This window comes from Aspergillus uvarum (assembly GCF_003184745.1).
Source record: "Aspergillus uvarum CBS 121591 unplaced genomic scaffold BO82scaffold_49, whole genome shotgun sequence".
Taxonomy (NCBI): domain Eukaryota; kingdom Fungi; phylum Ascomycota; class Eurotiomycetes; order Eurotiales; family Aspergillaceae; genus Aspergillus; species Aspergillus uvarum.
Window position 1 is genome coordinate 109,552 of NW_020291346.1, and position 27,096 is coordinate 136,647.

General features: G+C 51.9%; 8 protein-coding genes and 1 non-coding gene across 9 annotated transcripts; 3 read left to right on the plus strand and 6 right to left on the minus strand.

The window, feature by feature from the left end:
* Positions 1-36: 36 nt before the first annotated feature.
* BO82DRAFT_138534 (uncharacterized protein) lies at positions 37-579 on the minus strand. The gene has a single exon (XM_025630041.1). The coding sequence runs from the start codon at positions 479-481 to the stop codon at positions 152-154; it is 330 nt and encodes a 109-aa protein (XP_025489322.1). The 5' UTR covers positions 482-579; the 3' UTR covers positions 37-151.
* BO82DRAFT_385356 (dual specificity protein phosphatase family protein) lies at positions 472-1,631 on the minus strand (the record flags this gene model as incomplete). The annotated part of the gene is made up of 2 exons (XM_025638173.1): positions 472-1,486; positions 1,589-1,631. 2 exons carry the CDS (start codon positions 1,629-1,631, stop codon positions 678-680), a joined length of 852 nt encoding a protein of 283 aa, XP_025489323.1. The 3' UTR covers positions 472-677.
* Positions 1,632-2,320: 689 nt separating this feature from the next.
* Positions 2,321-2,392, minus strand: BO82DRAFT_t238. The gene has a single exon. It is a non-coding gene; the product is annotated as a tRNA-Gly (tRNA).
* Positions 2,393-3,292: 900 nt separating this feature from the next.
* Positions 3,293-4,507, minus strand: BO82DRAFT_138625 (putative C2H2 transcription factor). Its single transcript, XM_025630042.1, has 2 exons — positions 4,059-4,507; positions 3,293-3,981 (listed from the first exon to the last, which is right to left on the minus strand). The coding sequence occupies exons 1-2, from the start codon at positions 4,325-4,327 to the stop codon at positions 3,462-3,464; spliced, it is 789 nt and encodes a 262-aa protein (XP_025489324.1). The 5' UTR covers positions 4,328-4,507; the 3' UTR covers positions 3,293-3,461.
* A 6,879-nt stretch (positions 4,508-11,386) lies between these two features.
* Positions 11,387-12,839, plus strand: BO82DRAFT_385359 (snoRNA-binding rRNA-processing protein IMP4). The gene is made up of 2 exons (XM_025638174.1): positions 11,387-11,425; positions 11,503-12,839. The coding sequence occupies exons 1-2, from the start codon at positions 11,420-11,422 to the stop codon at positions 12,385-12,387; spliced, it is 891 nt and encodes a 296-aa protein (XP_025489325.1). The 5' UTR covers positions 11,387-11,419; the 3' UTR covers positions 12,388-12,839.
* BO82DRAFT_420226 (BRCT domain protein) lies at positions 12,593-14,167 on the minus strand. Its single transcript, XM_025640130.1, has 5 exons — positions 13,880-14,167; positions 13,585-13,818; positions 13,458-13,523; positions 13,268-13,371; positions 12,593-13,183 (listed from the first exon to the last, which is right to left on the minus strand). Exons 1-5 carry the CDS (start codon positions 14,052-14,054, stop codon positions 12,833-12,835), a joined length of 930 nt encoding a protein of 309 aa, XP_025489326.1. The 5' UTR covers positions 14,055-14,167; the 3' UTR covers positions 12,593-12,832.
* A 379-nt stretch (positions 14,168-14,546) lies between these two features.
* Positions 14,547-17,224, minus strand: BO82DRAFT_394099 (bifunctional anthranilate synthase/indole-3-glycerol-phosphate synthase). Its single transcript, XM_025638713.1, has 2 exons — positions 17,151-17,224; positions 14,547-17,049 (listed from the first exon to the last, which is right to left on the minus strand). Exon 2 carries the CDS (start codon positions 17,036-17,038, stop codon positions 14,729-14,731), a length of 2,310 nt encoding a protein of 769 aa, XP_025489327.1. The 5' UTR covers positions 17,039-17,049; positions 17,151-17,224; the 3' UTR covers positions 14,547-14,728.
* A 273-nt stretch (positions 17,225-17,497) lies between these two features.
* BO82DRAFT_434415 (nucleoporin) lies at positions 17,498-23,433 on the plus strand. Its single transcript, XM_025640941.1, has 4 exons — positions 17,498-17,667; positions 17,734-18,655; positions 18,709-21,816; positions 21,875-23,433. The coding sequence occupies exons 1-4, from the start codon at positions 17,600-17,602 to the stop codon at positions 23,237-23,239; spliced, it is 5,463 nt and encodes a 1,820-aa protein (XP_025489328.1). The 5' UTR covers positions 17,498-17,599; the 3' UTR covers positions 23,240-23,433.
* A 1,223-nt stretch (positions 23,434-24,656) lies between these two features.
* On the plus strand, positions 24,657-26,964 carry BO82DRAFT_315829 (acyl--CoA ligase). Its single transcript, XM_025632551.1, has 4 exons — positions 24,657-25,942; positions 26,035-26,323; positions 26,456-26,559; positions 26,639-26,964. The coding sequence occupies exons 1-4, from the start codon at positions 24,849-24,851 to the stop codon at positions 26,862-26,864; spliced, it is 1,713 nt and encodes a 570-aa protein (XP_025489329.1). The 5' UTR covers positions 24,657-24,848; the 3' UTR covers positions 26,865-26,964.
* The last annotated feature ends 132 nt before the right edge of the window (positions 26,965-27,096 follow it).

The following is a 27,096-nucleotide window of genomic DNA, read 5'->3' on the forward strand; positions in this document are numbered from 1 at the left end:
GGGAAAGCCGCAGGGGGGAGGTTGGGATTGAACGTATCGGCCCTACACTGATAGGAACTGATGGCTCGACGTGGCGCTCTTCTTGGGGTCGTGCAAGTGTGCGCCTCTTCGTTGAGGCGGTTGGGCAGGCGGATGTTCTCGCGGAGTCTCATTATGAGCCTGCCGCGTCAGGTGAGGGAGACATGAGGATGAAAGTAATCAAGAGAAATAGGAAGATGAAGAGAACGGAGAGGTGTATTGGAGTCGAATGCCAGGCAGAAAGTACCAAAGAGAAGAGAGTCCCAAGGCACGTGGAGAGCTGGTGAATGAGAGTGAAGTGAGTAGTGCAGTGAATGAGCGAGACTTTCCTTTTCAGAAAGAGGAAAACATACGGGCGATAGTGAGTGAAGCTTCTACCAGCAGCAAGAACATCATTTGAACTCTCACCAAGTCCAATTACCATGTACTCAGGGAGCAGGACTTTAAACCACATAGACATCATTATTTCCTTTCTAGGTGCTGCTCAGGTAATGTAACAAAGAGGCAAGCTTCAAGATTGTAGTCATACAAAAATTATCACACACACACACACATACTAGCGAGATCTCGGAAAAACGTTCTCATGCAGCCATGACATCTTTTGACATCTTCTTCTGACATCTTATCTTGTGCCCGCGAAGAATATCCATCCATGTATGTCATCCTGACCGATCCTCGAATGGAGCCAGGGGTCGTCTGTTCTCATCCGCCGCCTCCCCCGCTTCCAACCCCCTAGCGTAACCATCCTCTTCAACCATATCGAATTCAGCGGCATCCCGTTTTCTACTCGCACCCTTGAGCGTAGTATACTTTGCTTCACTCGCCCGTCGAGATTCCTCGACAACCCGCTTGGCATCGAGGATGCTCTCGAAGGACAACAGCAGCTGTGACGCCGATTCATCTATGTCGATACAGAACCGGCGCGAGGAGACATACTGCAGTGCCTGCGGCAGACTGATGTTGAGCATCACCATCAGATACGCGATCGCTACCACAGCCGACGGACCATTCCCCGTCTCACAAAAGAGCAGGACCTTCTTCCGTGCATGGCCGCTCGGCTCGGTGGCGGGGAATGAAGCGACATGCGTGTTGATGTGGTTGATGAGTTGGGGTAGCATCGCGATAAGGTCTTGGTTGTCTGCGAAGTCAACGGTGCTCTCTTCAATCTGCAGAGCTTCCGCTGCCCTCCTGCCGCTAATCAGACTGGCCATGGCGAGCCGCTTGTCCCGCACGGCTAAGAGAAGCGTAATTCCTTCCTGGACGAGTCGGCTGCGGTCGGCGAGGCAGCTCCAGGGACCCAGGTAGAGACCTGGCAACAGAGACTGGGCGCGCCGGCGCATCTCGTAGGTCCATTGGAACATTGGAGGTGGGATGGTGAAGCACAAAGGGCCGACTCGGTTGAAGAAGCCGTCAGGCACAAATTCGCCCTGCTGGAAGGCATGGTTCTCGGCGTTGACGGGTTGACGGGCTTGGACATCAAATTCCTCGTATGATACCAAGGGCTGATCAGTCTTCTGTCGGCGATTTCCCAGGCTGTATTCATGATTTGGGGTGTACCGAGCACCGACACCTTGGGACGTCGCGTCCTCCGCCAAAGACGACGTCAGTGCCATTCTTGCCGGGCCTGAGCTTTGGTAAAGAGCGATTGCGCGGTTCGTTCTGAATGTTTCAGTTGATCTCTTGTCTTGTTCTCGAGTCGTGGTCACAAACAACAGGAGAAGAGGCGGATAGATGTGTGGGAAGAGTGGAGAATGGAACAGTGCTGCTGTGAAGCTCAACCCAAAGCATCGAGTCGTGAGAACAAAGAGGCGCTAGTGTGAGAGATACGCATAGAGTGAAAGGTCCGTCCATTCACTGTTCGGACTGCATTGATTCATTTGACTCCCTTCTTCCTGTCTGCTTTTCATTATATTATCACCGCCTTTGTGTCAATTAAGTGGTTTCTCGGCTTTCAGGTACAGACAGACTTGTGGTTCGGATAGATGTGGAAGATTTAGCCTATGGAGTCTCACCCAATCGTGTAGTGAAATGACTCAGCACATGGGTAAGTGAACTACACTGCAAGTATCACAAAAATCCATATCTGACATTGACAAGGCGGGGTATTATGTCTAGAAAGTGACGACACTGCACGCATCCCCGCCGAGGTAGAGTACAAGCACAGCACATCATCAAACTAAAGTAACAATGACTTCAAGCTCAAAAGGACGAGTGCGCGTGACCAATCGAGAACCTACACCTCCACCAGCCATGGTGCGCTACACAAAAAATCGAGTTGAAACAGGATCGAGGCAAAAGTTAATGCATCGTCCGGGAGTCGAACCCGGGCCACTTGTTTGGAAGACAAGTATCGTAACCGTTTGACCAACGATGCGATTGGTTGAAATTTGCCACTCGACTACGCCACTCGAGCAGCCTGAATACCAGCTCGTTGAATCTACCGCCATCCCTGAATCCTTGCGTAACCAGATAGCAAATATCGGCAGCTCTTTACATAGCATGAGTCACTGTGGCTCGAGCTGCACTTCTTTGCAGAGCCAGCTTGCTCTTTATCAGGCGGGGCTAGAAGCACATGAGTCAGAGTAAGAATCACGAGAGAGAAGCTAGCCTAATCCTACGGGGTAGATGATTCCTTGCCGCGGCCGTGGAGTTCATGATGGTCTGGGAGTTGCGAATCCTGGATGTCACAAGGCTGGATGTCAGAGATTCGATACACCGAGCTGTCAGTCACTTGAGCCCAGCGAGTCAGCGCTTTGTATGTGCTAGACCATGGAGGCGAGTATGTGAGTACATCCCACCACTATAATTGTGCCGTGACTTGAGGGTCTGGGGCTGGATGCCGCAGCGTCGGTTGCCGATGATTACAAAATGAGATGGATCGTACATCCTCGAAAGCCACTGGAGGTAATATGTCTGGAGGATATTATGACAGGCATCATAAACGAATGCGACTCTTTTGGAATCCCAACATAGACAAAATGACTACGCACCGGAGTAGAGACAACATCATGAGGATAGACTGGGGAGTGACAAAGGAAACTTAGGTTGAAAAACGCCTGGGTATATTTCAGGAAATAAAGAAAGAGTAGGAACCATTAGAACACCACCTGGTCTGTATCTTCGACCTCGATCAAACGCCATATCGTCAGAGCTGCCTGATTTTTTATCCATGCATTCTGAGATGTAGACCAACCATATGAACGAACCTCCCACTGATGTTGTAGACAGAATCGCGCGAACCCAAGGCCCGTACTTTGCATAAGGAAACGCCCATCGGATGCAAACCACATAGTGCAGACCATAAATAAAGAGAGAGATTTCAAGCATCAAGGAAGTGTCTAGGATAAAGAATGACACGGACAAGATGGAGAAAAGAGGATGGGGAAAGGGGAAGGGGGGGGTTAAAAACATGTAAATCGTAGAGTTTTTGCCTCGAAGGGCATCTATCCTTGAGAGGTCGCGGTCTGCGGTATAGCTTGCTGCAGACCAGCGACAATCCTTTCGAGCTCTTCCAGCCGGCGATCCTTTTCCTGGACCTCGAGCTGCAGTCTCTTGAGCTCGTTCCGGAGAGTGACGCCATTTCCACCATCTTCGGAGAGGTCCAAGGTCGGATCCTCATCGATAGAGTCGCGCTTGCGCTTCAAGGTGGGAGGCACGCCGAGAACTGCGGCGCCATCCAGTTCCGGAGACGGGGCAATCGGGAGATCTGAGGCAGGACCATTCTCGGTATGCATGTGGCGACGGCGAAGGTGCTCCTTCAGATTCTCCTGGCGCGTAAACCCGTTTCCTGTGCTGCGATTGCAATCGACGTAGGGACACATCAGTGGTTTCTTGGCATTGATGTTTTTCTTATGCACCTCGCGCTGGTGCCGCAGAAGACCGCCGGAGTATGTGAATCCCTGGATCTTGTCACACCCGGGTTCCAAGCACTTGTAGGGCCGGTCATGTTTGTCCATGTGCTTACTGTTGCAATGACCTGTTAGCATTCAATTCCGGGTACTTCGACAGTTTCCAAAAGAAAAGACCACGACAAAACTTACTTCCACTCGCATGGACGGCGAAAAGTGGGAGGCGATTGTTGGCACTCGGGGTGATCGCAGTAGATTTGGCCTGCAGAGTTCTTGGGCGGATCCCGCGCTCGCCTCACCGACAGTCGCGGACGCGCCCCTTCCATGAAATTGGGTGGGAGCTGTTCGTTCACGTTCATCTTGGGTGCTGCGACAAGCGGTTCCTGGGTAGCGACTAAAACTGAGGTAGGTCCGCCAGGACCTTCACTTCGTGGGCTAGGATAATCAGAACCGTCACCCATAGCGTAGTTCCAACCCCGCCGTCAATTGAGATGGGCGGAGGTGTCCCTGGCAGGAATCGAAAAAGTTGAACCGAGAGACTCCGAGACCGAGGTCTATATGACTGCCACAATAGAAAGAAAGAAGTAATAAATATCAAGGTCTAGGGGTAGTAAAAGAAAGCACAAGCAAGTTGGTATAAAATCGAGTTGGTTGACCTAGTTTGAGTCGGGTGGCACTGGCTGGAGGATGGATGTTGGTTCCTTAACTCGGAAGGGCGGATTGCCAGGATTTTTAGGACACTAAGCCAGGCATCGAGTGACTAAGCAGCTGGAGGCTTGGCAAACCGCCACCGGGACAGCGAGAAAACGGGATGGGATGGGATGGAGAACGAACAAACCAGGGCGAAACGTCGGTTCATGTATGTAGACAGTTACGATTATTGTTATTGTGATTATTTTGGCTTACTACTGAATCTGACCGGTACTCTGAATATCAACTCAACATGCCTACATGCCTTGCACACGTGGTGTGATCAGAGACGCGTTAAATCTGTCCGGCGCGGACAATGGTACACAATAGGTTGTATTGCTAGGCGCCGAATCACCCAAAAAATCTTGATGGCAAACTCTCTCTCTAGTCTCTAGGGACTTGAAAACTGTTTAGGCTGCGACTAGTGAGTCACGCAGAAAGTCAACATCAGGCAACCAAGCGAGGGGAAGGGAGGTTTATCGGCAGGATAAGCCCGAACTATTCATTCCTGGTCGACCCAGGCCGAAGCTGAGGTGTTGTACTGACAATTGGTTTTACTGTACCTACGAGCCGCCACATACCAGGCGAGAACCTTGAAAAAGTTTTGCATGCCTCATTGCTGCCTGGCAATCACTACGGCACGTGCAGGTCATGCTGTGCTTCAGCCACACTGGCCTAACTACTGTGGCGAAGTCAGATTTCTATTTTGGGAAATTCCGACATGTCGCGGCGCCTCGGCTGGCGATAGATGGAGCCAATCTTCATCCCTACCTGTCAACAGACAATAGAGAATGATAAGCCATTTTTCCAATCCATTCCGTCCCGTCTCGCTCATTCAAGTCAATCATGCCAAGATTTCCTCAAAATTATATCTCTCACCCAGGCTGTTTACTACCTTAGGTACCCAAACCTCCTGCGGCATCGGAGCATAGCATACTGCGTTTTCTCGCCCAATCCCGAGCCGCTCCATTCATTAGGCACAGAGACCGTTAAGCGCTGCTCCACAACAGACTCAAAAAAAGAAAATACACCAATCAGCCATGAAAGACAGACTCGTTGAACACCTGAGACGCTCCATGCTTTGAAAGAAGCAGGGATCGTGGCGCGGCTTATCCTGGCTGATGTGTTTGACGCGCAGGGTACTGTACTGTACATGCCCGTGACATAAATTGGTAGATTCATCGGTAGCAATACAGCTCATCCCTACGCACATCATGTAGCTGCGCTATCAAACGTCCGGGGATTCGCAAGCTAGACTGTTCACCTGCCCCAAGACAATTCCTTGTTCTTCTTCGGTTCTTGCACAGTAGAGTATATCGTCTATGCAAGTAGCGGTCCAGTTGCCGGTATCGGGTATAATCGAGATCGGATATACCATGGCCGATCAAACCAGCCATTCATGCGTCCCAGAAGGCATGGCCACAAAAGTGTCAAGTAATTGCGTCACCTGCGTGTTCGTGCTCAGTAACTCTCTTAGTTCTTGTTTCTCAGACAAGAAAAACTAGGCATCTCGGTTTCTGAGCCTATCGAACCTGCAGATACAGACTCAGGCCTTGTCCGGGATTACATTTGTATACTTGCATGGATCGCCATTGATGACGCAGTCCTGCCACGATCAATATTACCGATAATATCTTCATCATTGTCGTAGTCTTTACCTGAGTTAGTGAATAGATTAAATCATTCTCTTATCTCCGTAGCTTGGACAAGCCTTCGAAGCACTGGGGAGTTAGTTATATTTAGGATGATCGACAAGGGTTTGATGACTGCCTTCTCGAAAGCTTCTATACAAGGATTGCTGCGCTATGTGAAACATGTAAATTCTTGTACTTTAAGATTGATATCTATCAGTGCGGAGACTAGCTTGTGTCTATTTCAGAATATTGTCCCGTTAACTTGATGTACATAAGCCGTCGTGGCCTGTCCCTACATATGAAGCTATCACTCGCACGCCTAGGCAAACTATAATGAGAGCTCCTTAACAGTTCGTCACCAACGCGGTTGTTATGCTGAGCAGCTGGCAATAAGGAAGGACACTGGAAATTTGGATGCCTACCTGAGCTCTGCTACTTCTTGACTCTATTCTTTGTTCCTATTTCCGCCGATCAAGGACGTTATGTGGCTATGCTGCTCCCGAGTAGAGTCAATGAACCGGAGGTGCCGGATCAAAATGGTCAGACTGCATCATGGGAACCGAGCTACGATACAAAGTGTTATGCTAGTACGCACATCGCTTACTCATCTAACAGACATAGCCTCGCACGTCATGATAATAGCACAGTTCGGATATGATTTTTTTTTTGATTGACTTGGAGATACGACAATAAAAGCAATGTAAAGCAATGGTAGCAGAAGGAAAGAAAGAGACGTTGGACTGGGATTGGTGGTGTCGGATAACCTTCATCCACCTCGTCCGCGATAATGGTAGGACTGGCTGGTTGCCTCGTGACACCCGAGCGCAGCCGTGAGCGGAGGAATTGACATGACATACCGCTGACTCTTCAAGCGACTATTATCAATAATATCCATGAGGCATAGTACGAGATGTTTCCATACAGCCCTCGCCCATCACATGCGGTTAGTAGGGTCCTGTAGGACTGCACCACAGTGTGACGAGGACCGATGTTCGCTACGCTGACAGGTAGCAGCAGTTCGAAACTCGAGACTTGCATCCGTTATCGACAAGAGTGCCGAAAAGAGAACGAGGATGTCGCAATCGTCTCCTATTGCTGAGGGTCTGCTCTTACTGAAGCTGCCCTAGAAAGCACAGGGGATCCCCCTTCCTTGAGAATATCGCCAAGGCCATGTGGAGCGCCAGGACATCGAGTCTTGTCCGAGGACAGCCAGTCCAGTCAATTCTGCGACTGGCTGTTCCGAAGTCTGTGGGGATGGCTGTAGAAGCTTCAGGGTCAGCTCCCGATTCTGAACTTGCCGAGACCTCTTCAATCAATCATAATTTCCACCAATCTGGCTGGCAAAAGCAGTCGAGACGCTGCGAGTATCATCGTCGTCGTGCATATGCCCTGGAACACCCCGAGTGACACGAATGCTAGTCGAGCTGCCCCCAAAGATGCTGCCGTTGTCGGGAACACCAGGCTTGTAAGGCTCACGTCCTCCAGACTCCACATAACGCTTCAGACGGTCAGATTGACTGAGACTGGGCTGCTTGGTCATGTCGTTGATGCTCAAACCAGCAAGGCTGACACCCCCTTGGTCAGCGCTCTTCCCGTCAATGATGCTGCCCGTAACATCAGACTCGGTGGCTGCGATAGACTCCCCAGCAATACTAGGGGCACCCTTCATCCGGTTTCCATTGGCTCGGCGACCGCCTGGGAGGGCCGGCCACGAGTCGGCAAAGTTCTGGAACATAGGAGGGTAGCCGGAAGGAATGCTCACACCACCAAGGGCGGATGAATGGACAGAAGAAACATCATCGGGAATGTATCCTACAACGGATCCAGTATCATGGAATTCGTTGCGGTGACCATTCTTCCCTGTCATCAATCCACTAGTCACGTTGGAGGCATGATTGAACGCCATTTGAAATCGCTGAGGTCCACGATATGCCTGCTTCGGGCGGCTGAATTGGATGAGGGATTCCTGCAGGTTGGACAAGGGTCCCTCAACAAGACAATGCCGCTCCTTGAAGTGTTGCAAGAGGCAGTTCCACAAAGGATGCTTCGACAGGACCTTGGGATTGCCCAGAATCACCAGTCCGTACTTTGCACGAGTGAGCGCGACGTTGAGACGGCGGGGGTCGCTCAAGAAACCGATGCCCTGGTGGTCATTGGAACGAACACACGAAAGGATGATGAAATCCTTCTCACGACCCTGGAAAGCGTCGACGGATGCGACCTCAATTTCCTTGTAGTTCTCTTTCTTGAATGTACCAGTGGCCTGCATGGAGCTGACGATGTAGCTACGCTGACCTTCGTAAGGAGTGATAATACCAATATCCTGGGGCTGCACTCCGGCCTTGAAGAAACGAGTGACAATCTTCTCGACGTTGGTCGCTTCAGTGCGGTTGAGATAGGAAGTACCGGAGGCCGAAATTTCTTCGTTACCCAGGTTTGACCAGAACATCATAGGGTTATCAAGGATGGGCCAAGGGAAGTCGACATCACGGCGGAGACGGTCCAAAGGAGAGATACCGTTCTGCAAAGAACCTTCGTAAAACATATTCGAGGGGAACTCGGAAAGACATGGGTGCATGCGGTATTGAACATTCAAGCGAATAGGGGAGCATCCCAGGATAACAAGGCGCTCAAAGAGCGATTGGTTCAGGCCAGCCTTGGCAGCCTTCTTGTTCATGATGACAGGACCCAGCTGTTGATGGTCACCAACAAGGACGACTTGCTTGCAGCCCAAGACCAGAGGAATCATACACTCAGGCTCAGCAGACTGAGTCGATTCGTCAATCAACACAGTGCGGAACTTGAGTTTGGAAAGACGAGGATCTCCAGCACCGACACAGGTACAGCAGATAACATCTGCATTGTTGAGGATCTCTCGTTCTGCGGAACGGGTGAGCTGTTTGAGTCGCTTTTCGTCCTGACTGGACAATTCGCCGAGCTCAGCCTTCAATTGATTGAGCTTGATAAGTTCAATGTTGCTGTCGTTGATGCGAACCTGCTCGTGCAGAGAAAGGAAACCGACAGGAGATTCAACATCCTCTCGCGACTTTGCAGTCACACGGACCGTCTTGAGACCAGTTCTGTGGATACGTTCACACAACTGATCAACAGCAACGTTCGAGGGTGCACAAACCAGAACTTGACCACCGTTGATTTTGGCGAGGTGATAGATAATTGTAGCCGAGGTGACAGTTTTACCCGTTCCGGGCGGTCCTTGAATAAGACTCAAAGGCCTCTGAAGCACGGATTTGACTGCATTAATCTGGCTGTTGTTGAGCTCAGGAAGTCCAGGAACACTGAACTTCTTGGGCATCTGGGTCTTCATGGGCGCAGCGGCAACTTCGTGTCCAAGGAGACGGTGGAAGATATAACCAGAAACACTCATCTCGTCGACAGCAAAAGTCTTCATAGCGAGCTGCATGCGATCAAAGGAGGTAGACTTCCAAACATAGTCAGCCGTAAAGTTGTGCGTGCATTCGGTAGGCACCGACTTGTGGTCACCCTTAGCCCGCAGTTCGATAGTCACTTCATCAGACTGGTTGTTCGGGATTTTGATGACATATCCAACACCTTCCCACTTCGGACGCAATTCACCGCTATATTTCAAGCGCATCTCATCACCTACAGCCAATTTCACATCACCGAGTTCGAGTTTGGGCAAGATAAAACTGGCTAGGTGTTTGTTGTTAAGACCGAGGTCCCAGCGCACAATCAATCCATCCTGAGACTGAGACTCCTTCAGTTTCCGGTCGTAGTCTGCTTCGATTTTGACTAGCGGTCCGAAGATATTCTGATATTGGAAAGCATCGTCATAACGCAGCAGAACGGGTGCAGGCTCGTCGTCTACGGCTGTGGCCTTTTCCAGATCTGAGAAGGTCGCCTGGGAGTTTTCCTTCCACATCTCTTCCAATTTAGCGATCAATTGCGGGCTAAGGTGGCGGGCGCGAAGCTGCTCCTGGTCGGAGGGAGCAGCCACAAGCCAGGGAAGAAACGAGCGATCTTCGATCAACGGCTGCCACCGCGAAGTATCCCAGTTCATATCCTTGGAGGAAGGCATGGCAGCACATGGCTGACGGCACAGCAAGACAACAACTGTGTCGGACTTGGCCGGAATGAAACCGAGGAGGAAAACATTCTTGGTGCCGCAGTTGTAACACTCGAGGATGGTATCACCGAGCGACGAGGCAGGGTGTAATTGGACCTCCTTGTGACGAGCTCGAACGAGATGATTGACAATATGAGAAGATGATGTATTACCACGAGCACTGCAGAACCATTTGCTGCAGGCCAGGCACTTCACGACGCTACTCGGATTGTGAATACCGCAATAACTGCAAGTTCCATGTTAGCAAAGAGGTGAGCTATGAGCGGCAGTCTTAAGATACATACGAGCAAGCATGCGGTGGAAGCTCTTTCTCCTCATCCAAGTGTCCTTCATTATTCTTACGCTCCGCGGCAGTAACACTGGCGGTGCTTTCAACGTCATCATCTCCTAGGTGATCGGAACCTTCGTCGTCGTCATCATGTCTCCGAGGACGGAATTGATGAGACTCATCGAGGTCTGCAGCAATCCTCTCATCGACCGGTGCAGCCATAGCTGGCGTTCGGTGTTAAGATACGTTGACAGAGGTCGTAGACGCAGTGATATGTGTGTGAGCGCAGGATAGCGAAGGTATAAGAAGCAAAAGATACCTCGGCCGCCGCAGATCGGAAGATGATACAAGAACGGCTAGTCGTAGGTATTTGATGAGTGCAGCGGACAAGCCCGTCGTCTGTGGCACTACAGAAGTCCGCGAGTTAGCTTGTTCTTAATAATCTTGTTACCCAACTTGTCAGTGTGCCACGGTAGAGGGGCAACGGAGAGGGAAGTGAGAACAAGTGCAGTGGAGTGGCCTTTGCGAAGCGGAATTCACTTGCGCATAGCACAGGGGAGTCAAACCTTCAGTCACAGCGAGTTCCTGCCGCCACTGAGTTTACTTGACAGGGAAGTGTATCGGCTTGCCCTCTTAGACCAGGCGTAACGTTGTCAACCGGAGGACTAAGTGGCGGGTGGTATGCGATCGGGCTCGATCAAGTTATCGGCGATTGTTTGCCGCCAAATTCCACAGTCCGGTGGCCAAGGCGGACCAGAGCGGCAGTTTAGGGAAGAAAAAAAGATGGGCGGCATGCCGCATTCGATAACTTATCCGATCTTTATATCAGAACCCCAATACAGGCTGGACACTCAAGATGTTGGTACGTTTGTGCTCTTTCTCGAGCCGCTGATCTACTTGCGACCTCATATTTAGCATACTGACGTATATCATTTTCAGCGCCGTCAAGCCCGAGAGCGACGAGATTATCTCTATCGGAGAGCTCTAACCCTCCGCGATGCCTCTATCGCCGAAAAGCGAGCTCAACTTAAAGCGTCGCTGGCCTCCGGCAAACCCCTCGACCCCTCCATCGCCAATGACAAAGCCCTGCGCGAAGACTTCAAATACGATGAGTCGCTACCCAGTGCAGACAAGGACGCCGATAAGGTGGACTTGGACGACGAATATGCGCTCACCTCGGGTATCGCCGACCCTCGCCCTATTGTCACAACTTCTCGAAGCCCCTCTGTCCGCCTCGGGACCTTCGCCAAAGAAGTTCGTCTGCTCCTTCCCACCGCGATCCGTCTGAACCGTGGTAATCTCGTCCTGCCCGATCTCGTCTCGAGCGCAACCGCCGCGGCGCTGACCGACATGATCCTCCTGCACGAACACCGTGGTACGCCTACGGCGATGACCATCTCCCACCTGCCGCACGGTCCCACGGCCAGCTTCTCCCTTCACAATGTCGTTCTCCGTGCCGATATTCCCGACGCGGCTCGCGGAACCGTCTCCGAGAGCTACCCCCATCTCGTCTTCGAGGGGTTCACAACCAAGCTGGGTCTCCGTGTGGTGCAAATCCTGAAGCACCTTTTCCCGCCCCGCGAGGATGGCAAGGTTGGCAATCGGGTCGTCAGCTTTGTGAACAAGGAGGACAGTATTGAGGTGCGACACCACGTCTTCGTCAAGACCGGATATCGGGATGTGGAGCTGGCGGAGGTTGGCCCTCGCATGACCATGAGGTTGTTCGAGATCCGTGGAGGCTCCCTGGAGAAGGGATCGAGTGGTGATGTGGAATGGGCACTCACGCAATACACGAGAACCAGCAAGAAGAAGGATTATCTGTGAACAAGAGGATCGGTCAGCTGGCATTTCGCTGTCAAGCGCGGAAGGCTACAGGAAAAGTTTGATTTGGCGCAAGAGGTGTTAGAAGGAGCTTCCTGGTCATATGTTCGCACCGTTGGCATTTTACGTCGCTATTTGTATACCCATCTGAAAGAACATAAATCATCTTCATCTTCGTTTTTCTTGGCCCAGTGTAAAGCGCTCACTGCTCGCGCCCTCTGGTGGGGATCCTGCAATATATATATACATGGGTGCCTTTCGTAGGGCAATTCCGAAATGATCACCCATTCTGCAATTTAAGCCCAGCGCACCGCTTTTCCCGTTGCATCTCACGATCACCTAGAACTGAGTTGTCCAAGCCGGGGGTAAGCCCACGAGTGGTATCCAGGCTAAGGTCAATGCCTGCTTCTGCTCGATTTCCAGCGCCCAGAGCAATGCATTTCTTCCATCAATCCAAAATGGCCCCACCAGCTGTTTCGAATTCACGCCCCTGATCTTCGACAGCATTAGAAGACTGCAAGTACTGGGATAATATGCTCTGGCCGTCTTCGAAGAAATACCATCCCTCATACGCAGGAAGCGGATTGCCTTCCTTGTCCACCTTCGGAGGCGGCGCAACCCCATTCGACCTATCAGCCCAGGCTATCCCTGTCTTACTCTTGAACTTTGCCTCAAATGCATCCATGGCCGTCTTCAGACTAGTTCCCAGAGGTGTCAAAATCTGGGCACGAAACGCCCCAGTTCGACTGTACTCCATGTGCGTAGCGTAAACGTGTGGTTCGGCCTTTGATTCGTATACCTAAAGCAGGATGATACTTTCTCAGCTTCTTTGCCCACGAGGTTCACAGCTGTATAACGACTGAAGATTCGTAGATAGACTGACCTTGAGGCGGATCTTCTCCCTCGACCTTCTCGAGGACATAACCCGCACCAGAGGGATATCATACTTGATCCCAGTTTTCTCGCCCACGTAGATGCAATACTTGGCTGTGTTCCCAGTCCACCGTCAGTACCCTAGTAATAGGCATCGACCATAGCATCTCTCATCGCCTGATGATATATATTCCACCTACCCGCAGCGGTTCCAGCCTTGAATTTGGCAGTGGCCTTTCCAAACGGGTCTGGATTCTTGATTCTCCCTACTCTCACCATTAGAGGCTTTTGGAACAAGATGACTCGCAAGAGGGAATGAGGGCATACCTGCGGGCTTCTTCGCAGCACCAGCCTTCCTCGCTGTGCCTGCAGCACCCACCGACTTTGTGGCCCGAGAAGCCCCTCGAGCAGGTTTCTTCTTCCGTTTTTCTTCCTCCTTCACTACCGTTTCGAGGAGGTATTCAGTCACCCGTTTTGGCTTTTTGTCCTTGGCGAGCAATGAATCCTCCAGCCAGTCGAACGTCACGATCTTGATGTTTTTCAGCGCCTTGGCTTTGCAGACTGGACAAAGTCAGAGACAACCGTCGTTTTCTGAGTAGGAGGGGAGGAAGGTGTGCTATACCTGGCGTGATGTTTTTCTTATACGCCTCGAGAGTCGTGATGAGATGAGTTACTTGCGGGGTGATAGTCGAATAGTATTCTCCTCCATTGGCGCGAATCCATTGCGGGATTTTGTCTCCGTCTTTGGGGAATTTGCCTGCCGAGCAGGCGTGGATCTTTTGGAATGTCTTGCCCATGGCTTTTGGTCGTTTGGTATGGAGCGGGTGGAGGGAGTTGGGAGGGGAGGGTTCGGTGTACCAGAACTAGGAATATGAAGGATAGTAGCAGAGAAAGTTATATTGGCTCTCTGGTGATGGGAAAGCAGAGAACAAAGGGTGAATGGGGAGAACGACGAGGAAGAAGAAACATTCACCAGGATATCCACTACGTAGTAAGCTGCTGAAGTGGGATGATAGAGATAAATCCAGATTGTGTAAAAGCCGTTTGATAGCGTCGGCCCCAAGTTCGACCATCAGACTATAATGAGGTGGTTGAGAGTTGAGAGAGAATATTGTCAGGGCCTGAATATTGAGACAGGTCTCACAAGATGGTGATATGTGCAGGTGTAAAGAAAATGGACGAGCCACTAATTTGGGTATGGAGTAAGGGTAAGCACGTATGTTTACCTCTATGCGGAGGCATCTCTTTTCCGTTCCATGTGACGGGAAGATAGTGGCAGAAGGCAAAGTGATTTGAAAATATGTGATTATGAGGTGACAGCTATGTGAGAATATTTAATCATGACCAGAGCACCACTGGTATCCTATTCCTGAGACTATACGAATGGAATTGACCCGGAAGTAAGAATCCATTTGGTGTGACCAAATGAATCAACTCATGGTATGATTTACTGCAAAAAATAGACACTAAATCATGCATGAAGACCCTTAACAGCCTTAACAAAGGCGCGGATCTTCTCCAGATCCTGTGCGCCGTCTGACTCGACGCCAGAGCTGACGTCCACGCCCACCACCTTAGCGCTGGACTTGCCGAGCCTTTGGATCGTCTCAACGACATTCGTAGGATCCAGACCTCCAGCAAGAATGACACGTAGGCCGCTGTCGCTCTCCAAAACTCGCTCGACACGTGATTGATCCAAGAGCTCACCAGATCCTCCAGCTCCAGAGTCTAGTAGGGGCAACGTGTGGTAAGATCTCCGGGCAATTGCGGGCTCGTCGAGACCAAATTTGCGAATGACAGGAACGGGAATCGACCTCGCCCACTCGAGAGGCTCAGAACCATGCAATTGAACTACATCAAGTTCAAGCTTCTGTTGCTGAGACAAGATGTACTCTAATGGCTGGTTTTGGAATACACCCACGAGCAGAGCCCGGCTAGGATGACGCAGAATCGAAGCAGAGTGATCAAAGTAGTCCACAGCTGCTGCGTCGGGTGTTTGGATGGACTGGCTGGCGGGCTTAGGTGTGGTCTTGACAACCCGTGAGATCCGCAATGCAACATCATCCGGAACAAGTCGTTTCCTTCCTTGTACCATGATAATGCCGATGAGATCGGCGCCAGCCTCGATGGCGGCCTTTGCCGCTTCCTCAGATCGCGTGCCACAGATCTTTACAAGTGGAGAGCTCTGGATCTTAGTCCCAACACTCTTATCACTGCCACCGAGCAATTCTGCAACGAAAGCAGACGTGTCCGCCGCGCGCATCAAAGCCTCACCGACCAGAATCGCTTTGACGCCGTCTTTCTTATAAGCTTCCACATCTTTAGGTCCAGAAATGCCACTCAGCGCGCAAACGATGGTACTGGAAGGAACCTGGTCCATCAGGCGGCTTGTGGTTCCGAGATCGACCTCAAAGCTAGTCAGGTCACGGTTGTTGACACCAATGACCTGCGCTCCCAAATCAACAGCAATCTTCATCTCCTCTGGGTTGTTGACTTCAACCAGTGGTTCCATTCCGAGACTGCAGGAATATTTATACAGTCTTGTAAGAAGCTCGGTACTGAGCATCTTCACAATGAGCAGCACTGTATCAGCACCAGCCAACCGCGCTTCCAAAATCTGGTATTCGTCAAAGACAAATTCTTTGCGAAGGATCGCAGGCCTGTTGGTGAAGCCTTCGAGGCTTTGACGAACAGCGCGCAGGTCATTAATGCTGCCCTTGAACCATTCAGGCTCAGTAAGGACGGAAATGACACTGGCTCCAGCCTTCGCATATTGCCGAGCCTGGGCTGGCGCACATGCATGCTCAGCAATCATGCCTTTAGAAGGAGAAGCCCGCTTGATCTCAGCCATGAGGGACAGATGATAAGGGGATTTTCTGAGGCGGTCGGGGAAGGAGATCTGAGGGGGGGCAAGGTTGAGGTCGTAAGCAGCTTGCAAGTCTGTCGGCCGCTGCGAAGGGATAGTCTTCTGTACAGCCACGGCAGCTTTGCGGTGGTCATAAATCTTGTCAAGGATAGACTTCTTCTTATCGGTCTTCGGGGCGGCAGTCGAGGGGGCAGAGGAAACCAGAGTCTTGTGCTCGTGGAAGTGCTTCCCGTTTCCTTCCCAGGTGCCTGCCGTGAGCTTCAGGAAATTTCTGAACATAGTCCGTCCATTCTCCGTAAGAATACTTTCAGGGTGGAACTGAACACCCTCGATCGCGAATTGTTTGTGTCGCACGCCCATGATAATGGTTTTGTCGTTAGCATTGTCATTGGCCAGATGCACGTAAGAGGAGACCTCCAGGCAGTCAGGAACAGTCGAATGAGTTCCAGCCAGAGAGTGGTACCGGGTGACATCGAGCTTAGCAGGCAAACCTTCGTAGCAGCCTTTGCCATCGTGCTTCAGAGGGGATGTCTTGCCATGCAAAATCTCGCCGGTAACGTCGACCTTTCCTCCAAAGCAAGTGATCATACATTGCTGTCCCATGCACACTCCGAAAATGGGGATCTTGCCGCCGAAGTGCTTGATCGCAGCGATACTTATGCCGGCATCGGTCTCGGGGTGGCCAGGGCCCGGGCTAATCACGAGTTGCGTCGGGTTTTTGGCGATCAGTTCCTCGAGAGTGACTTGATCATTACGGTAGACATTCACAGATGCACCTTCGAGGACCAAGTACTGATAGACGTTCCAAGTGAACGAGTCATAGTTATCGATAAGGATGACATTCGACGCACTGGTGAGTTGGGCAGCCTGGGTAGGATGGTGGGGGGAATGGTCAACGAGATCGGAGCTCGCCATGTTTGATATATCTAAACTCAGAGAGCAAGAGACAGATTAGAATGACTGAGGACCAAATGAAGAAGATAACGCAGAGGAAGTGAGCGTAGAAAGAGATCTAGGACCAACTCACCTCCCAGAATTGACGAAACCCTCCGAGCAGTGTTGCGAAAGAAGTGAGTTGTTGTGTAACCGCAAGCAATCGCACATCCCCTCCATTGACTCAGTCAGTCCAACAAATGCCGCCGCCGCCGGCGGCGGCGGGAGTGGGTGGATCGGGCTGCTTGTCCCGTTTAGGAGTAGTGGATTCAAACCATGCAAAATCAAATCAGTCGTTGCAAAAATCCCTCTCACCGCCCTGTACTAGACCCAGATAGGCAATCATTGTTGACCTTGCAGGCTAGACTCCGTTCGGGTTGAATATTCTGGAGATTCCCGCCGTGAGCTGTTGAGCTCTGTGTTCGTCCCTCCAGCTCCCAGCTGCTCTGTCTATCCCCGTGTCTTTCTCCATTGGCTCGGTCGGACGGCGTCTTTTCTTTTCATTGCTTGCTTGGATCCTATAATGATATAGTTGTCCCGCCAATGGCTCCCCTCCCGGAAGCCTTCTTCCCGTCCCTGGACAAGTGCTTCTCCGGGGACGTTCAGCTTCTGTACGAGCCTTTAATATTGAATATATCTGATATGATAGTAGATACTAATTCTGTCTGCGCGTTTAGGTCCTGGAAGCAAGCCTTCCTATACACATGCAATCACGCCAGCATAGATGACGATGCGGAGCAATTACATGCCTTCCTATCGCATTCCGACAGCATCCAGATCCTCTCGAACTGCTTGAACGGGTTCCCTTCCCCATCGGCGAAATCTAAGACGGACTTCGAGTCTAAAACAGCAGCCATTCATGCCGAGACTAGTGCGCAGTCGTCGTACGACATCAAGGAGATCAAAGCGGACGCTCTCTGGCTGAGTGAGAAAGCTGGTATCGACGAAATCAGCGCGCTTCGGATCACTGTGTTGGAATGGCAACACCGACCTGCTACACGCCTCTTGACTCGCTTCGCCGGGGAGGAAACAACAAGTCTGCAAAGTGCAACAGGGGCCGATAACCTGCGCGCGTCCCTCGCAGGGCCTGCTCTGGCGGAAATTCTCAATCGCAAAATCCTGGTGAATGATGATTCTGCCGACTTTCTTTCCGAGAAAAGCAGGCGCTTGCGGCTGCGTAATCTCTATCTCTCCGAACGAAGCCACGTTATCAAGACATCTCGCAAACTTCTAGGCTTTTTCCATCTCAGCAAGATCGAAGTTGGCACCACACAGCAAAGCGATTTGTGCCGATTAGGCGCCAAGATCTTCGAAGACAAATTCAAAGGAGGAAACTGGCATGCATTCAGTGAAAGCTGTATTGAAGCTGTCCGCAGTCGACTGACGTCTCTGGCGGAAGATGGCGGGTGGCTAAGCGTCACGGAGAGTAGCCAGCAAGTGGAAGACTTGCGGACGACAACTCTCGTTGAGGAAATCCTTCATATCGTGCAGATATTATTTTATCAACTCCAGGCCTCCACGGAGATTCCATCCGCCAAGCTCGTGCTCTCTTGGCTCAAGCTGATGGTTGAGTATAGCTTTTTAGAGCCACTTGTCATTGTGAGTTTCTGTTTGTGCGCCTCAGAAATTGGACATGTACTGACTAGCTGAAGCCATGCCAGGATCCCTTGGAAGTGTTGGTGCCTCTTCAGGGCTTCGTCTCTCTAACTACTATAGCACTTCTTAAGGTCCAGTCGTCGATTCCTTCGCTCATGAACAGGACATTCACGAAGGGCAAGAACCCCGAATCGTCCAAAACTCCTTATTTCATGGGCAAGGAGGAGCTCGGCCAAATCCATGAAATGTTCCTCTCTGAAGGACTTGAATGTAAAACTGCCAATCCGGCCGCATTCGCGTGGGGCATGATTTTACACACCATGCGAGAACTCGCATTCGAAGACAGGGAGACACGCGAACTAGAGCAATTCCATAGTGCGGTTGATTCCTTTCAGTCCAATACCCCCGACTCAAATGTTGGCCGATCGTCCGAGTCTTCCCTGTATGAGGATTTACTTGATCGCGCACGGACATTGAACCTTACTATCGATGATTCCATAAATGTTCTGACCTCAGATGCCATGAAGGAAGTTGTCTTTGATACGATCGTCGCATTGGCGACTAAAGTCGGGTTGACATCCGCAGTCGATGATCAACTAACAGGCAATTTGATCAGAGTGGTATTGCTAGAATTTCTTGGGGCTGCAGTAGTCTTCTTGGACTATTCTCCGGAGATCCTTGAAGCTGTCCTAGCGGTCCTCGAAGGGCCTGCAGCAGACCCTCAGTGGCTCTCAGACTCACAACCGCCTCTCTCCACTGATCCACGGCTACTATTCGTCAAGGAGGATCGTTTGATGGACAAAATCTTCCGGCTTGCACGTTCGCGATTCCCATATGAAACAGTACCATTCCTAAAATTATGCCGTGCTCTTGTGAGCAAAGACCTCGTCGACGAAGAAGGCCTTCCATTGATTGTCGCGGAGTTGGAGAATATGGGGTCATTTACTCAAGCCGTACCTGATGGTTTCCACGGCTACCAAACAGTGAGAGAGGATGAAAATGCGAACTTCGTCACCCTCGTTGAGCCGTTGCCGATAGTATCGTCCTCTCCTCGGAGGTGGATCGGCAGCCGTGATATGGGCAATGCTTTGGTTGTCACCGCCTCTTCCCAGATTCCATCAACGGCAGTTGGCCAGATTATCTCTGAGTCGAGGCCTGCGGTCATCGCGTGGCATCACGACTACTCCTGTCTGAGCTATCTCGGAAGCTGGTTGGAAGAATGGAATGAGCAAGGTGGTTTCGCAGCAGGTTATGGGGCTGATTCTGTTGCGGATTCCATCGGACTTCTTGCCGACCTGATGATAGCTGCTAAGGATGCGCAGGCACAAGACGGGGATAGGTCAGGCGCCAAGCGAATCCTAGAACTGGCGAGTGATGGGCTTTCACATCAGGGCGATATCATATCCTTGATATTTGAGATTTTCGAACGGAACCTTCCACTTGTTGGCTCAAGAACAGGCTTGGATTCTGTACTAGAGAGCACGATTGCCTGTTTGCGCTTCATTCACGCCCTGTTAGAGGTTCTCCCAGGCAGGGTCTGGCCATTCCTCTCCCGTAGTGGCTTGCTTGGTACCGATGGAAAAGGTGGCGTTATGACGACTATCATATCTGCTGCGGAGGTAACATCGGGAAACTACCCTTTTCTGTTGGCCTGTGTACGGTTGTTCGATGCAGTTGTTGAAGACGCAGCCTCTCGCGCCGTCTTGAGACGGAATCCCAATGGCGTCAACGGAAAGACGATGAATGCTGCAGACTGGACCGCGGGCGTTCCTTCACATATGATGCGCGGCATTCTACTGAACTTTGTGCGGACAATGGTCGACGCCTACAACAGTAATGGAAACTGGAGATTCAATGCCATCGACCAAAGGTTTGCGGTAAACACCTCGCTTGCCAGGACATTCGAACGTATCCTCTATTACGCATACGGAACAAATGAGGATGAGAAACCGGACTCGAAGGCTACTGGTGTCTTCTCATCCTCCGCAACATTCTTGCTGGAGGTGATGCGTCCCGAGTCGACTGCTGAGCTGCCGTTCAACTGCATCATACGCCTGATTCTCGATGGCTTACAAACTCCGTCTACTCTATACCTTCGTTACCTGGCGCTCGCTCAGAAGCAGGTGCTAGCGACATTGGACCTTTCCCTCAAGCTGTTGCAGGCAGCACGGTGTCTGAATCTTCCCCCGTCGCTTCTCGAAGAGCAGCTTTTCAAAGCCACCCCTGCTCTGGTGAAGTTGTATGCTTTGGATGATGCCTATCGTTTCCCGATTATCTCCATCTTGGAGATTCTCATCGCGGGTGCCGCTTCCGATCCCGCCAAAGAACCACCATCCCTGGTCGGTCACCTTGGTCCTGAATCAGCCTGCCTCTTTCTCGATATCCTATCCCAATTCGATAAACCCCTCCATGACCAACGCCTCCATTTGGCGATCTGGCAATTCCTGTCTACCATCATAAGCAAGCGTCAACCATGGCTTGCTGTTTACATACTAACGGGGACGTCGCCGCGTCAATCGCTGAAGAAGGATGACAAGCAGAAGGAGATTTCTATGAGAGGAGCGCCTTTCTTGCAGATTGCTCTTGACACTCTTGCGAAGATAGAGCAGACTGACCTTCAAATAGCACTTTCGCTACTGGCATTTGTTTCTCATGCGCAGGAGAATTGGCCATGGGCGACACCCGAGCTCAAGAAACACCCACAGTTCTTCACCAGCATTGTCAATTATGTCTCGAAGCTGAAGATCTCGTCTCTGTCAGCGATCGACCAGGTTTTCGCCACTCGGATAGCGGCCGTGGTCGCGGATCTCTGCGGCGTGTATCTGCATGCGGCGAAGGACATGCAAGATAAGGGCTTCTATAAGACCATGATTCCCCTTGTATCTTGGTTCTCCAGAGATGCGGTGGACGTATCTGCGTACAACGTCTCGCTACATGCGAATCTCAAGAAGAACTTCGAAATGAGATACCCTGGGTGCAAACTCGCCGACTTCAAGAAGTCCCCGCTGCAAACCCGGTCTTTGGGACCAGCTTACTTCTATGATGTTGATCTAGGCCAGAAGCTTCTTTCATACGACTTTGCCTGGACAGGGACTCGAAATCAAGGGTTTGCCGAGGAGTTCCAGCGCGCCAACCTCAACTTGTCATTGGTTGAGGCGCAAGTGGTTTGTGCTGCCCGAATCGAATAAATCAAAAAAGTTTGCTAACCGGATACCTTTGCAGAGTCTTCTCTACAGCTGGAAATTCTTCGCCATAGAGCATTGCGAGGACTTCATGGCGGATCGTGAAGTCCAGAAGTCGATGGCCCTGGTCGTACAGAGCTGTCTGGAAGCCAACACGAGAGGCGTTCCTCAGGAGGCCATCTTCGAACGCATACAGCAAACTCGAGCGGAGTTTGCCCAGGCCCTGCTTCAACGCCTAGTCACCGTTGGTGCCAAGGGAGCCGAGGTTTTCGGTCTTCTCAAGGTCGTATGGGATGCATTGCGATCTCGCCGTACTTCTTACGAGGAAGCTATCATCAATGACGATACGGAGTATTACCGCTTACTGTTGAACGTCCTCTTCCTCGCACTGCAGTTCCACCTTGATACACCTGCTCGGGCCGCACCGGAAACTTTGACTAAGAAGGCGGAAGTCTCGTCTGACCTGGGAGTCGTGGTTGAGATCGTCAAGGTTGTTGTTGCGCAAGGCTTCAAGTCTTTAGTGACTTATCTTCACGAGCAACCCGAGAAATGTACGCCCAAGGACTTTGCGCTCCTCACCGCGATCTTGCAGAGTGCCTTGCAGGTGAAAAATGTCGATCGCTCGTTCGAGCACATCGTCTACCACATTGCCGACAACGACACAGCACGACTTGCAACATCGTTGTTCTCATGGGCTGATCAGCGGACCGTGGCTGGCGACCCTGTGTACGGCGAGCTGAGCATGTCCTTGCTGGTCAAATTGTCCACCATCCCCATGTTAGCCGAGCATCTAGCCGTTGAGACGGTCCTCGCACGGATCTCCACGAGCCGACTCTCGACCTTCATGCGCCAGAGCAAGGGATTCGGACCATTCGACCCAGTGCCCCGACTCTATTCCATCTGGACCGGCGGTATCCTTCCTCTGTGCTTGAACCTCCTCTACCATGTGATACGCACCGCGCCGGAAGTGGCCGGCTTCCTCAACCAGTTCGAAGGCCAATTGACCCGCTCGGCCGAATCATTCGCTGCAACCCGCGCCGTCAACGCGTCCGAGGTCGCTTCCACCCGGCGACTCACTCTCAGCATGGTTTCGGAGGCGTACTCCCTTGCGCTGATCTCGTTCATTCTGACGCGTTTCCGGGAAGCCGGCGCCAGCATCGGCGTGGACGCCCAGGCGATCCAGGAACTGAAATGGGACAAGGCACAAGTCAAGGAGGACATCGAGGAGCTGCTCGAGCGCAAGCAGAGCCTCCGGGCGCGCATCGTGGCCACCAGCGACAAGGAGCTGGAGCTGGCGCGTCAGAAACCGGTCGATGCCGCCTCGGGGGCTGAGAACCGGCTGGAGGAGAAGATCGTGAGTGAGCTGAAGGCAACATTGGTATGCCTTGGTGGGGATGAGGCGTGAGCTCTTTCCTGAAAGAATGGCGTTGTGTTTAGAATTCCCAACCAGACAAAGATCTTTTGTTTTTCTCTTTTGTGGGAGGAGAACTGTTCTATATGTCGTACTTATGACCTTTTATTATTTTCCATCTGGTGAAGCGAATTCAAGGGGGTTCCTTTTTTTTTGATTAGGGAGAAATACACTAGCATAACATTGGGGGTCTGCTCTTGTCTTTCCAGGTGGCAATGTTGGAGTAATCGCTTTAGATTTAGATATTCACTCTAGATTGTACTGTAGTTTACTCGGTGAGTGGGCAACAGGTATAGTAGCATGTAAATCCGTACCTTTCTTTTCCTTCACAAACCACGCACTCTACTGTACCCCGACTCAATAATCTGAACATGAATGAATGTTTGCTTTCCCTAAGTGCCATGCCAGATAGTGGCATTCTTCGTCCAATCAGTCCATGAATTTCTCCATCTTAACGCCGATCCCCCGCAACCACTCCCACCCCCTCTTCCATTCCCCCACTTCGTCCCCCATCCCAGCATATCCATCACCAACCAGGAATCCAACAAGAAACCAACCTCGGTCCCCTTTCTAACAGGGTAACCGACCACCCGAGCCAAAATGCGGGGAGATAGCCACATACACTACCTACACTAACCTCTACTACAGCCCAGGTAGTCCCTAGTCAAACCGGGAGGTGTGATAAGAGCAAAGCCGCCCCCCAAAAAGAAGCGGAAAAGCCGAGCCGAAACCCCATCGATCCAATCATCCCATCCGCAGCAACTGCCTCTTTCCTTCCCCCGGGATTTTACCCTATTACCCAATCACTCAATCCCAATCATCCTGGAAGTCAAACCTGGGTGAATCCCGGTGTGACGGGTTTACGAGGGGGGGGGGGAGAGAGGGATTGCGTGTCGAATGGATAGAGGCCGGGAAAACCCCTGCCAGGGTTGTTTTCTGGTACTGTACAGTGATCTATCTTATACATACTCACCGCTGCATAAGAACACCCCCGCTATCGGGTTGTGTTCGTATAGCTGAGCATTAGCAGCATAGAGTAAACAAAACAGACCACCTACTGCGTTCAGGGAGGAGAAGAAAAGGACAGCGGATTATGCATGGCATGCATGCACGCACGCACGTACGATGGATCGCTGGCAGCCGCCCGCGGTGTTGGGCCTGTGCTTCCCCCTCTCTTGTCTGCGTGGACATTTGGACGGACGGATTGATTGTTTGATGGACTGGCTGATTGACGGAGTAAAACTTGGTTGATGATGGGCATTGACTGACGTATTTATATCTTTCCTTGGGATCCCTCTTCTCTTCTTCTTTTTGGTGGGTGTGAGGGTTTTCTTGTTTGCAAGGACTGTACAGTTATATGTGCTGTGAATTACGAATACTTTTTATCATTATCATTGGTCTTGACTACGTACGGGTTCCTATACCATCTTTTTCATATAGACATTGATACCCCCCCCCCCCCAGACCTCAGCAAGCATCTGATCCTATCGAGTGTATGCCTGCCAGCTAGTGGGATGCAATAACTCCTGCTCGCCTCTTTCTCGCTCGCCTCCTGGCCCACCACCACCCTTTTATAATCCCCCCACCGAAATAACCCCCCAAAATGCCATTCCAATCGCGCTGGTGCATCGACATCCCCAGCTGCCACCTCGCAACCCTCCTCTTCACCTCCCCGACCCACCCGCTCTCCCACACCCACCGATGCTTCCTCGACGCCGCCCGCCCTGACACCCACTACTTCACGGAGCACTCGTTCCGCCTCTGGAGCCAGCGGCTCGCCGCGGGGCTGCGGGCGGCCGGGCTGCAGCGCGGGGACCGCGTCCTCCTGTTCGCGGGCAATGACCTGTTCTTCCCCGTCGTGTTCATGGGGATCATCATGGCGGGCGGGATCTTCACCGGCGCGAACCCCACCTTCGTGGCGCGGGAGCTGGAGTACCAGCTGCGGGATTCGGGCGCCACGTTTTTGATCTGTGCGCGGGCGAGTCTGGAGACCGGGGTGGAAGCGGCCAGGGGAGCAGGGTTGGGGCTGGATCGGGTGTTTGTGTTCGATAGTGCGGTTTTTGAGGAAGCCGATGGCGAGAACCTGCAGAGCAAGAGCAAGCTGGACGGACGGCAAGGTTGTCGCTACTGGGGCGAGTTAATCGCGTCCGTCGAGGAAGGGAGTCGGTGGGCGTGGGACGATCTGATGACCCCCGGGGCGGCGGATGCGCAGACGCTGGCGCTGAATTACTCGAGCGGGACGACCGGCCGGCCCAAGGGGGTCGAGATCACGCACAAGAACTACGTCGCCAATCTGCTGCAGTACAACTTCCTCTTTTACCTGTATCCCGACTGGGTGGAGCGGCTGGCGCGCGCGCGCTGGCTCTGCTTCCTCCCCATGTACCATGCCATGGCGCAGAATATCTTCATCGCCGCGGCGCTGCGCCGCGGGGTGCCCGTGTACATCATGCCCAAGTTTGATATGCTGAAGATGCTCGAGTACACCGAGAAGTTCCGGATCACGGACCTCATCCTCGTGCCCCCGGTGGTGGTGGCGTTGGCGAAGCACCCCGCCGTCCGCAGCGGCAGGTATGATCTGAGTAGCGTGGAGGGGGTCGCCAGTGGTGCGGCGCCCTTGGGCGCGGAGGTCTGTGAGCAGGTTGAAAAGCTCTGGGAGCCGGGTCGGATCACGGTCCGCCAGGGTTGGGGAATGACCGAGTAAGTTCTATTCTTGCTGGGCTGGATGTGGAGAGAAGACGAGTGGCGAACAACCACCGGCTAATGGACATCCTGGTCGGGCTCGCCGTTAGGACTACATGCTCACTGTTGGGCTGGGATCCCACGACGAAGACGCACCCTGCATCGGTGGGTGAGCTGAATGCGAACTGTGAAGCCAAGATCATGGCCGACGATGACCGAACGGAGCTGGGACCGAATCAGCGGGGTGAGCTGTGGGTTCGTGGGCAGAATATCATGAAGGGCTACTGGAGGAATCCAAGAGCCACTAAAGAAACCAAGACAGAGGATGGGTGGTTGAAGACAGGCGATATTGCCTTCGTGGATGATCGAGGCCTGTTCTATGTGGTGGACCGGAAAAAGGTAATCTAGTGAGACAGACGGTCTTCCTGCTCGCCACCTGCGGCGGATCACGAACGGACACGCCGGTCCTGCATGCCTTGTTGCCTCTCTCTCTCTCTCTATTTGCGATGCTAACGGCCACTTCTGCATTAGGAACTGATCAAAGTCAAGGGGAACCAAGTCGCGCCAGCTGAGCTAGAGGCGATATTGTTGGACCATCCTGCAGTGGCCGATGCTGCCGTTATTGGCGTGCCAATGTGAGTAATCTGGTTGAGAGGCGATTTTTTGACAGCAAGATCAAGAGACGGAGTCGCTTACACAACTCCTGGCATATAGGAATGACGACGAGCGCCCTCGAGCGTATATTGTGTTGAACTCCGGACAGAACGCCACCGACAAAGACATCTTGTCATTCATGAACGACAAGGTCTCGCCGTTCAAAAGGATCACCGGAGGAGTGGTATTCATCGATGCGATCCCCAAGAATCCATCAGGGAAAATTCTGCGAAAGATGCTTCGTGAGCGTGCTGATGGGGAGATGCAGCCGACTGCAAGACTGTAGATCTCTCTCTTCCTTGTCCTGGTATTTGTCCTGCTCTTGCTTTCTCTACAAGCACAGTAGAAAGCCTGATTTTCCATACCCAGTAGTTAGCCAGAGAAGCCATTGGAGGATCCAAAGAATCCCAACAATACTTTCGTCTCATCTGTCCAGCGGTATGGAACGCCTTCTTGTGGCTATACAGTAACGTAATCACTCCCTCTTGACCCAATGACTTTGCGCTGTAGTAGACAGC